The sequence below is a fragment of the Eurypyga helias genome, unplaced genomic scaffold, assembly GCF_000690775.1.
Source record: "Eurypyga helias isolate BGI_N326 unplaced genomic scaffold, ASM69077v1 scaffold3793, whole genome shotgun sequence".
NCBI lineage: Eukaryota > Metazoa > Chordata > Aves > Eurypygiformes > Eurypygidae > Eurypyga > Eurypyga helias.
In genome coordinates this window covers 2,899-14,665 of record NW_010242980.1, presented here as the reverse complement: position 1 = coordinate 14,665, position 11,767 = coordinate 2,899, and the positions used below count along the sequence as shown (strand labels likewise).

The window sequence follows — 11,767 nt, the reverse complement described above, 5'->3', positions numbered from 1 at the left end:
TGTCTCAATTGCCTGGGCCAGACAAACGAGGAGTTCTTCATTGGAAAGCCACCCCTCAGGTTTCCCTGAGGAAAAAAATGGCAAGCAGACAGGATCTGGGACTGTTTCACTTAGTCTATCCCAGTAAAGAATGGACCCGCTGTCTCTGACCAGCTGAAGCTTTCTTAAATTGTCTGTGGTACAGCAAATGGTGGGAAGGCTAGACAAGGATTACTAACTGATGCATGAGATTAGTGTAGCAAACCCACATGGGACAGGAACAGTCACAATGATGAAAGCTTGTCGCCCAAATATAGCAAAATTCCCATCGACTTCAGTGAATCAGGATTTTATCCCATGACTCCAAGACACTGTAGAAAAACAAACAAAACCACCCTACCAGACCTCTGTTAAAGGTAATCCAGGAGCAACAAGTTCTGAGAACGCAGCCCATATTGACAAATGAGAAGGGCACTTACAGTACCCTGCTTTTCTGTTATACGTCTCCCCCTCTCCTCCCTTTCCATAGTTCCTACCATCCTTCAGGATCATTTTTGTCTCAGTCAAATTTACCTTAAATTTTCACAGAGTCTCACATCTGCCAGACACTGGGAAATGAGGAAGACAGCATTTTGTTATGAAACACCTGACTTGAATTTCATTGAGCCAGGTAATAAAGCAGAAAGAAATGAAGCTTTACTAGGCAGAAGCAGATTTTTGTAATAAGCCTCTACATACCTGCATGCATGAGAATCACAAATTGAGTTCTTCCCTGGAAAAGAGAGAAATGAAGCCTCAGATTGTATTTGCAACCAGCAGGAAATAACATCTCCTCAGTGTAAAAGGTCAGCATCAGGTAATGTTGTGATCATGCAATTAGGTAAGCAAATTAGGTAAGCACACATTCCAGACATGCCATCCTTTGAAGGGAAAGAAAATTCCCTGGGTTTTAATGACAGAGTGGTATGCTGCTTCATCTGGTTTTCGTATAAAAAAAAAATCTTTCCTTGTTAAAAAAAAAAAAATCATTAACTGTCCCCATACAGGGAAGCACAAAGTGGGTCATCAGGCAAGCATACGCTTCTCGTCTGGAAGCAAGCCACGGACAGTCCCAGGTGAATGGTGTCTGTCCAACACTACAGTCTTGTCAGATTTTGGAGCCCTTTCTACCCTCATCCCCCTGTTCCCAATACCTCAACAGGAAAGGAGACATCTGTGAATCCTCTGGCACTGCTTCAATGTCTTACAGCTGTAATAACCACTGATACAAAGAGAAGAATGTTTCCTAGACCCAAATTCCTGAGGTACTTTTCTAAACAGACACAAGTGGATGGGGCTTGGTTACATGAAAAATACCTCACCAGGGGCAGGGGTGTGGGGAAAGATGAAGAAGAATCATGATCTGCAGATAACTGAGCTCAGCTTGGCTTCAGATTTATCTTTTCTGACCACTGAATCTATTTGTCTAAATCCAAACTTCTAAGCCTTAAATCTAAACAGTATTTTAATCATGAGCCAGCAATGTGCACTCATGGCCAAGAAGGCCAATGGTATCCAGGGATAAAAGAGTGTGGCCAAGCAGGTTGAGGGAGGTCATCCTCCCTCTCTACTGTGCGCTGGTGAGGCCTCATCTGGAGTCCTGGGTCCAGTTCTGGGCTCCCCAGTTCAAGAAGGACAGGGAACTCCTGGAGAGAGTCCAGAGGAGGGCTACAAAGATGATTAGCCCATCTGGACCATCTCCCTTATGAGGAAAGGCCAAGGGAGCTGGGTCTGTTTATCCTGGAGAAGAGAAGGCTGAGAGGGGGCCTTATCAATGCTCATAAATATCTAAAGGGCGGGTGTCAAGAGGATGGGGCCAGACCCTTTTCAGTGGTGCCCAGCGACAGGACAAGGGGTAGCGGGCAGAAATTGGAGCACACGAAGCTCCACCTGTGCCTGAGGAAGAACTTTACTCTGAGGGTGCCAGAGCACTGGGACAGGCTGCCCAGAGCGGTGGTGGAGTCTCCTTCCCTGGAGATATTCAAAACCTGCCTGGACGCGTTCCTGCGCAGTCTGCTCTGGGTGAACCTGCCTGGGCAGGGAGGTTGGACTGGATGATCTCCAGAGGTCCCTCCCAACCCTGACCATTCTGTGAGTCTGTGATTTTTCTGGCAGCTTGCACCCTTGGTGAACATTAGATGCAAAACACTTTGAGGAGGCTTAAAGCAGTGTTGATCTATAGGCTTATATATATGCAACATTTTTGCAGTACTGCTTACCATCAGCATATAGGTAGCAAAGTTTGATACTTGCTGCTGGAAATCCCAAAGTGCATCTGACACCATGAACTCCTTTTTCTCCCACTTGTTGGTACTGTCAGTCACCAGCAGTGTAAGTCATGGTGCCTCTTACCTGTATGTCAGTGAGTTCATCACAGCCTTACACAAGATGCACAGGCTGGAATTTAGAAGGAGTTTGGGGAATAATGTCCATTCGTATGGGTGCATAAAGTAAAGGCAGCAGGTAGCCCAGCCAGGTATGTGTGGAGAATGTGTTCCCAAGCACCAGCACCGTTATACGGGCTGGGAACACCGGCTCTCCCAGTGGCTATGCATTAAGGCTTAGTCCTTTGTGCGTTTCCCCAGTGCAGATCTGCAGAGGAAAACCTTGTATAAGTAGAATGATATTCTACTCTACAGAGTATTTCTGCACAGAAAGCCTGAATTATTAAGCATTTAACAATGCAAGCAACTAAAGCTCCAGTGTTAACTTCAAATGGGTAGAAGACTCAAAGATGATGAACAGAGCAGACAGGAAAGTGAAGCATCTAGTGCTGGTGTACATTTGCTTAAAAAAAATACAATTATTATTTCTAACATTTTTAAATTCCTTTCTAACCATAAGCCCCCTGGGCCATACAGCTGCTTCATGACAACTTGCCCAAGAAGCTGAGTAAATTGTTCCAACTTGAGCTCCTCTACTGTGGTCACACTGCTGCTAGTACCCAGCCCCAGGGCCAGCTTCAGGAAGGCGGTCTGACAGGCACAGAAACATCCCTACTGAGGGCAAATGGGAGCAACTGCCCCTGCTCTGTGCTGTTCTGCGAGGGGACCAGCCACTGCTTTGTGCATGGGTCCTTTTTTTCAAGCCAACAGCGCTAGCCTATCTTGAAGCAGGGGGGACAGATGAGCTCTGTCCTGGGGTGGGTGGAAAGACAGATGTTGAGGCTGGTGCAGGAGCAGGGACAAGCGTCACCCTGGTGGGCAGAGCCACAGCCGCCCTTCGGTTACACCACAGAGCACTGGAGCAGCCCAGCCACAGCTGGAGCAGTGCTGGTGACTGCTGTGCCCACAGGCACAGCCAGGACCAGAAAACCTCAATGGGAGAATTTTGCAACACACACCCTTGGCAGCACACAGAGGGCTCTAGAAATCCCAATTCCACCCATCCCTTTAACGCTTGAAATGGCTCTTCTGGAGTCATTCTTCAGTGTGCATTTCTTTTGCACCATCCTGCTGAGTGAACATAGGGGCATAACCACATGAACTTTACAGCTGTAGGACATCATTGTTAACAGGAGAAAAAAAGCTTCAAACCTTCTGCTTCAAAGCCACAAACCCTTGGTCCCAATCTTTTAAAAAGAAGTCATAATTAACTTTGTAATGCTACGGCTCACATCTTCTCTGCAGCCATTCATGGTGTATCTGTCAAACTTCATAACAGGGAGCAGCTGATGGACTACACAACATGGCAATTTATGGTGTAACTGTAAACAATAGAATTTTCTCTAGTTATGTGGAAACTTTTAGAAAAACTGCAAGACTGCAGCAGTTAACTGCATAAAGTTAATTGGTTAACTGAAATAGAAGCTCATTAACTGATTAACTGAGCGCAAAGATGGAGTAATGTCAGCACAGTCACAAGGCACATTTAAGACAAGAGTTGCAATAATGTAGATTTCTAATTCCTGAATGTAATTGATTAACAAATTCAAACAAATTAGGCTATGTTATTTACTGCTTGCCATAAAATACTGAGTATGATTAAATTCATGTGTTTGAGAGAAAAAAAAATACCTCTTAGGACAATTACAAAAGAGAAAAAAGTAACTAATTATTTTGTTTGCTGTTGTCTGTTAAAAATGTAATAATAATTATAACAGCAACAATCATAAAAATAATAATAATAGGAAGAGTAATATCAATAATAAGACTTGTCGCAAGAGATAGGAGCACAGATTTCCAGTGTCAAATGGGGAAACCTACTACATGGCAAAAGCAAGACACTGAATATTTTTTCCAAGTTATAGCAGTAGTGAGAATCTCGAGCAACATCTAGCAAGTCATTTATGAACTCAGTTGCTGTGTAGATGTATTAGAGATGGGTGATATACTGATATCATGTTGATGTCATGTTCCAAATCTGTTGGTGATACCAAAAAAACCCTACTAGCAAGCCATGGATGCTAATGAGGGCAGGTGATACTAGGGGTATCAGTACTGTGCCTTCCTTTACAGTGTCTCCTGCAGCCCAGCTTGTCCCTGGATCGAGCAGCATTGCTGTGCTTCTCTCACTGTGGTCCCTGCAGCCCTGTTTGGGGCTGCCTGCTCCTGTGCCTCTCAAGGAAGCTCCCAAGAGGTGTCAGCCACGGCTGAGCAAAGCAGGCATGGGGGCACACTGGGGACCTGCCCCCAATACCACTTTGTTCCCTGGCCTCACTGGGTCTGGAGTCACCTCCATGCCCCTGCTTCAGCACAGCTCAAAGATACACAAAGAGATCAGTCATCTGTTGAGCATAGAAAGTCCTCTTCTCTGTCCTCAAGTCCCCTGTGCTCCCCAAATCCTCATCCAAGAGCTTAAATAGTACCATAATGTTTCTTGATAGTGTGATACAGCTTTTTTTCCTGTAATTGCAGCATTAGAAATTAAGATGGTATCACCTATTGTTGATGCTGCTTATACTCAAAAGCAGCTTCAGAACTCCGAGTGCAAGGTTTATTGCATAAATGGTCAAAGTATTCCCTCTAAGAACCTGCTACTGAGTAACCTGACCAATCCAGGACTGCTAGCCATATTAAAATACCAAAACAGACAAATTGCAGTGGTGATGACTGTCACCGCTAGTCTCTTCTTTACCTAGACTTTACCAAAATCTCGTGAAAAGTCAAAATCATTTCCCTGATTAATGAACTCTCCTCCGTAAAGTTCAACCCCAAGGATTATTTTTAGACTATTACTCATGAGTACTGAACAATTCACAATGCATTAAATACAAACAAAAAATATCAACCCAAAACTAAACAAAACAAATCCATAAAAAATAAGCCCATAAAATGTGTCTAGTTCAAAAAAACCGAAGAATTAAAAGAGTGGTATAAAATTAGATGCTGAAATTACTAGTTTGCAGTCTGGAGTATGTCAGAATCCTTTCTTGTGTGCTTATATTGTGCTTTCCTCTACCATGTGCTTTGCAGAGAAACACAAGTCACCAAAGTGACATCAAAAAAAGGGTTAAAGTGTAAGGTGAACAACCATTTCTCCTCACAGACCTATCAAGGTCAAGCGCAGGAGTCAGCTGTTCCTCAGCCCACAACCAGGCAGCTAGATCTCTATTCTTTAAAACATTAACCGTACCCTTTTCACTTAACAATCATGACAATCTTGCTGTATATGTTTTTTGGATGGCTAACAAAAGGAGAAACTACAGCTGTAAAAAGAATGAGACTTAAAATGAATTTGAGATGTCTTCACAGAAATCTCCTAGGTAACACAATGTCAGACTAATGTTTGCAATGCATTGCTCGCTGCCTTTTTTGGTATTTGGAGAAAACACACCCTAATTTTTGTTTATTTCTATTTCTGAGAATTCTTATTAACAGCAGGTCACTACCAGAGCAGCATAATGAAAATGAGACAATGTTGATAATATAGGCAAGAATGACCACGAAAGGTTAGCTCTTGAGAATGCAGTATTTCAAATTAAAAAATTCCATAATATGTAATGTTGGAGGTTAAAAACTGAGAAGCTGTTCAAATCAAAGGGGAGATAAACCTGACCCTACCATTCTGCATCTTCACTTCTCTTACAGCTCGGAGCTTGTTCATAGTCAGAAAAGCAGTATTGAAAAAATTTTAATTAAACCTAGCCTGAAATTAGAAAACATTGACTAAATATGCTTTTCTAAAAGACTTCAGTAAACAGCTGTAAATGTTAATTTAAATTTCTTTCAATGGTAATTTATATTTTCTGCAAATGCAAATCACCAGCAATGGCTTCTTTGAAAAAATTCATGAAAAATGCAAATCTCTTAAGTACTCATATTTAGACATTTTACACACACAGGCATGTGCGTATTCATATATACAAAGATTTATGGCAGAAAGATTCCCAGAACTTTCTTGAATGAGTGTCCCATAATCATTACCTTATGGCTGGAATTTCCTAGTATCAAAAATGGCCATGGTCATTGAATAAATTGCTTGCTACAACTTTGTCCATTTCTAACAAGAAGTAGCATTTTACAAAATACTATCATTTAATTTTAATTTGCATTTTATCTTTGATTCCTGTATTAACAGCTGGGCATCCTAACAGCTGGCATCATCTAAATGGAAGCAAGCAAACAGCTACTTCTGACAGAATATGATGGTCATTTCAACACAGAATTTCCTTAGGACTTTTCTACAAAAGGACATAATCAAATTAAAGACTTGCTTAATTTCACTGTCTTTCCAGGGCATGATTTAAAAGGTACAGAAATGCTCTACAGTAATTTTTGTGTGCAAGCACATAGAGACTTTTTTTCTGGCTGCTGTACCCAAAATATAAATCATTTTCTGCTGTAGTGTCAGGAAGTGTATTGCACTAAATTAATCACAAGCTACTTTAAAACAGGGACAAAAAATGCACTGCAAAATGAAACAAATCTCGCTGTGCCTGGTTTCCATTTGCATTGTCATCACTTACCTTTAGAGGACGATGGAAGGAAGATGGGAATGTTGCTGAAATGCATTCAGCAGACACTGTGTGTGTTTGTGAGCATCTCTAGTGCGCTCTGCTGTGCCTTCAGCCATTGGAAAAGATAAAGTATTATAACCTGCGCACAACATAATCTTCACTCTTTGCCAGGCTCCTAGCAGAGGGATACACTATAGCAAACTAAATGCAGAAGCACACAGACTACAAGCCAAACTGTGTCTTCTAGCATTTCCCAGTCCCAGGCGTATTCTGCTGGGGTAGATAAAAGGCTTTCTGTCTCATAAAAGAAGAGGAAAAGCAATTCATAAGGGAAATGGAGTCATTTTAGAAAGCTTTTCCTCATAAGCCCAATACTTCAGCAGATGTGCACAAGTGGGGAAAGCTGCTAGCACAGAAATCAGGCAGCTCCATCCGCCATCGTACAACTCTGACTCAGCTTGCTTTTATCTTTTATGTCAGGCAATCAAAAGAAAAGCCAATTTTATTTACAGGGTGAGGGGCAAATAAACTTATGCCAATTAAAGAACAGAAATGATGTGTCTGTGGTTTAGACTGGAAGCATTTTAAAGATAGAAAATCTTAAATAATTCATTCAGACAAGGCTTCTAGATCCTCACCCGTCTTCCTTTGCTCCCAGGGCAGTAGGGCATGCACTGCACTTTTTGTTAACTCTCTCCTTTCAAATTCTCAGCCCACAGACTACACCATCCAAAGAGGCACTAGTAATATTTAATATCCCTGCTTTAAGAAAGTAATTTTCAAAATGCTTCTGGGAAGACACACTTCTTTGGACCACAAGCAACAGCAATTAAAGTCAGCCTCAACTTGACAGCTGACTTTGAAATCAGAAAGAGCTGACCAAAACGTTTTGAAGTCTCTTTCCACTCTCTCCTCAATCTCCAAAAGTACTTTTTCTCTTAGGTGATCACAAGCCTGCCTGCCTTTCTCACTGCTGGCGTCTCGGGTCCTTATTAGCTCAGGACCATCTTCTGATTCCTGACTCAGGAAAGCTCATCATAATGTAGCTCTAAGCCTGGATATTGATTCTTAGCAAAAGCAGTTCAAAGAATGTTCTCAAACACTACTGAAATTGGGCCAACTGTGTGGTTTTTCTCCTTGCACAGTCACTTACTATCTCCCTCTGCAGCAAGTCAAGCTTACCGGTAAAATGTGGTATAATCCACTGTTGAATGACAGCTCTGAAACGCCCCTGCTTTGAGTTTCTGGCATTCACGGTGAGCTCGGAATTTCACCCTGACTGTGCCATGACACAGCTCAGGCACAGGTTTTCTCTGCGGGCGGCTGCAGAACTCGTTGGACTCCACACGCCAGGATTCAGCGAAGTCATCCACGTCAAACTTAAAATTCCCATCCCCCCCAATCAGGTCATCTCGCTTGTGCCCGTTGTAATTGCCACACAGACCACAGAGTTTTCCTTTCAGATGGGGTGCAGCCATGACTTCCACAAAACTGTCTCCATCCCATGAGATTTCCAAGCCTAATAAAAATGAGACAAAAACATACACACACCAAAAAAAAAAAAAAAAGAAGAAATTGAGGACAACAAACTCTGCCTTATGTTTGTGAAACAGTGCTCATGGGAACCTAAACAAAACCATTGGCTTCCCCCTGATAATGTTGTTAGATTTCTACATGCCTCCCAGTAAGTGCCTCTGGCAAGTGCAGTGTTTCTTAAATCACAGTCAATTACAATGCAATCATGCCTGCCCCTGGCTATTTTTGTTCATCCTTGCTATGAATGGGTTTATCCTGAAAAATCTGGAGCCACAACTACTCTCAACGCTGAAAGAGGGCTCTTGCAAAATTCTGCAAATTGAATACGCTAGGGCAAATTTCTAGCTGATTTTGCAGGGGCCCCAGAATTTTAGCCATTGTCACCCACTGCACAGGTCATGGGTATACAAAGGTGTCCGTAACCCTTGAGACTTCATCAGTAACCACCTTATGGAAAACATCCTTTTCTTGCCTGCAAAGCCAATACTGATTACCCATTTGGGTGAATACATCCGTCCCAACACAAGTACTTTATTTTGTGTGGGTAAATAGAGTTAAAAAGATCCCCACAAAGAGACGTCAGATGGGTAAAGCTATTGTAAGAAGGCATTCTGAACTGGATTCAAACTGTTCGTTCAAAAGGTGTTAATTATCAACCTTTTGAAGTTGTCTTCATAAGCCAGCAACAGTGAGGAATGATGGTAAACATCCAACCTTCATCTAGTGGCTGGGAGTTAAGTGCTCTGCCACAATCTGTTTTAACAGTAAGGTTTTGCAATTCTAGTACATAGAATGGTTTAGGTTGGAAGGGACATTAGAGACCATCTATTTCCAAGCCCCCTGCCATGGGCAGGGACACCTTCCACTAGACCAGGTTGCTCCAAGCCTCATCCAGCCTGGCCTTGAACACTTCCAGGGATGGGGCATCCACAGCTTCTCTGGGCAACCTGTGCCAGTGCCTCACCACCCTCTCCGGGAAGAACTTCTTCCTGATATCTAATCTAACCCTCCCCACTTTCAATTTAAACCCGTTACCCCTTGTCCTGTCACTACAGACCCTTGTAAAAAGTCCTCCCCAGCATCTTTGTAGGCCCCTTCAGGTACTGGAAGGTGCTATAAGGTCTCCCTGGAGCCTTCTCTTTTCCAGGATGAACAAGCCCAATTCTCTCAGCTTTTCAACACAGGAGAGGTGCTCCAGCCCTCGGATCATCTTGACTTGTTTCAATTGGTCCATGTCCTTCTGTTGAAGACTCCAGACCTGGACGCAGTGCTCCAGGTGGAGTCTCATGAGAGCAGAATAGAAGGGGAGAATCCCCTCCCTCGACCTGCTGGCCATACTTCTCTTGATCAAAATTACTTTCCGTGGGTGTAATCCATTTTATCTGTCTGTACCTATCCAAAAGCTAGGTGTCTAGCTTAAGTCATCTGTCTGGGCCCACTCTCTTTGATGGAGAGAAACATGCAGCTCTCACAACATGGGTGTCTAATGCAGAGGGAATAAACTACCTGCTGAATGGCTTTCTGTTTCCAGTGATACTCTAGAGGGCCTAGAGGCCAGGTGGAGGCTAAGCTTCTAGTTCTAACCTGGGTGACTGTAAATTAAATTAATTCCATCCTTTATAGAGTAAATATGTCTCTCATAAGGGAAAGCAATTTTAGTATCATATGGGATAAATACAACACCAAGAATCACTGCTGCTTAACTTCTACCCAAAATGGCCTTTCTTCAAATTTTTTCCAACATCTGATGAAAGTTACTACTTCACATCTCTGTGGTAACTCTGCATCTGAAGATCATGAATCACTTTGCTGACAGTAATTTATTCCTATAAATTACTTGTGTGCAGCAGTTAGTTAAGGATAAACACAGGAACTTGCTTTTAAACAGGATAATCCAGATTTTACCCTGTTCTCACTGCCTGGTCAAAAATACCAAACAGCAGCACTTCATGGTGCAGGAGTAACTCCAGCTTTCTACATTTGTTGTGTGGGCTGGCTTAGCACCACCCTTTCCTCTTGTAAATCAGTACTTGTCACTATGCACTCCAAACCCTGCCGTATCCTCATGTAAGTAATTAACATACCAGTGACTCAGTTCAAAGCTGGAAACCTTCTTAGCAACACATGCCATTGTTTCCTATGACAATTCCTACCCACACTACAGAGGAGCAGGGTGAGGCGCAAACAGCAATTGTGGCTATAGAAGGGGTTTTCCTATGACAATTCCTACCCACACCACAGAGGAGCAGGGTGAGGTGCAAACAGCAATTGTGGCTTTCCTATCGGGACATACTGTCCTGGTGCTCGTGTGGTTTACACCGTGTCACCAAGAGTTTGGGGAAGGATTTACCCAGCCAGGTTGTGCACACAATTCTGCATCCCTAGTCACTAGCCTATTGCCTCATGATTTCTTATTGCTATAGGTTACCAGTGGTAGCACAAGTATGTCCTGAGCTGACTATGCCTGAAAACAGTTTCAAATTATCTAATAAGCCCAGCATGGATAGGGCCACTGTGTCCTCCTCCAAAGGCACTTTGCACCCAGCCAACTGAGAAATTGTGAAAGACTACAGTTGTTAACAAGGCCAGCACAGTGGCAAGAAGGAAAGCTTTTAAGCTGCTTCATACATTATCATTGTTGGACAAATTCAAAATCCAGCTGTCTTTGCTTCTGACAACACTGAACAAAACAAAACACAGCTTGATTTGCAGGCACCAGAATAATACTTCTGTGCTGGCATTTAGAAAAAAACTTTCCCTTAACTTACAAATTAAGATTTCTTCAGACTTGAGAATCATACAAACTTTCTCAAAGCTTGAAGCATTGGGAACCAAATTCTCAGACAGCTCCCTTCAGAAGATAACGGCAGTTTTTAAATCCGTGTTCAACTTCTCCCCTTAATGAGCTCCCTCAGAAGCTGCTGACTTTAGGCAGAATCACAAAAGACTGGCTAATGACTCTACCTTGATTTTCCTTTTACATCTTTGTTTTCTCAAGCCAACACTTACTGACTTTCAGTGAAATCACTCAGGTTCTTTACGAAAGGTTAACTTGCCCTTCACGAGAGTTAAGTTAATCTACTTGTTACATATTGCTCAGAGTTAAGTTAATCTACTTGTTACATATTGCTCCGATAACTTTAGGTATGCAGCCAAGAATAACATAAAACTGTGGATTTTCATCTCAGCATATAAAAATGCACATTTTAAAATCTAGAGACTCCTGCTTTGATTACTGGATTTGATTCAAGACACTACCACAAAAGGATGTACTTTCCTCTAGCTGGGTATTGTTTAATTACACTATATTCTGCT

At 42.4% G+C, this 11,767-nt stretch overlaps 1 protein-coding gene across 1 annotated transcript in view; it reads right to left on the bottom strand.

Moving 5' to 3' along the window:
• The window catches only part of LOC104507822 (BMP-binding endothelial regulator protein-like), a 42,981-nt gene extending 34,550 nt beyond the window's left edge, over window positions 1-8,431 (bottom strand). Inside the window, exon 1 of the mRNA XM_010149233.1 lies at window positions 8,099-8,431. Coding sequence (XP_010147535.1) covers window positions 8,099-8,394 — 296 coding nt within the window. The 5' untranslated portion in view covers window positions 8,395-8,431. The remainder of the gene's footprint in view (window positions 1-8,098) is intronic.
• Window positions 8,432-11,767: the final 3,336 nt, after the last annotated feature.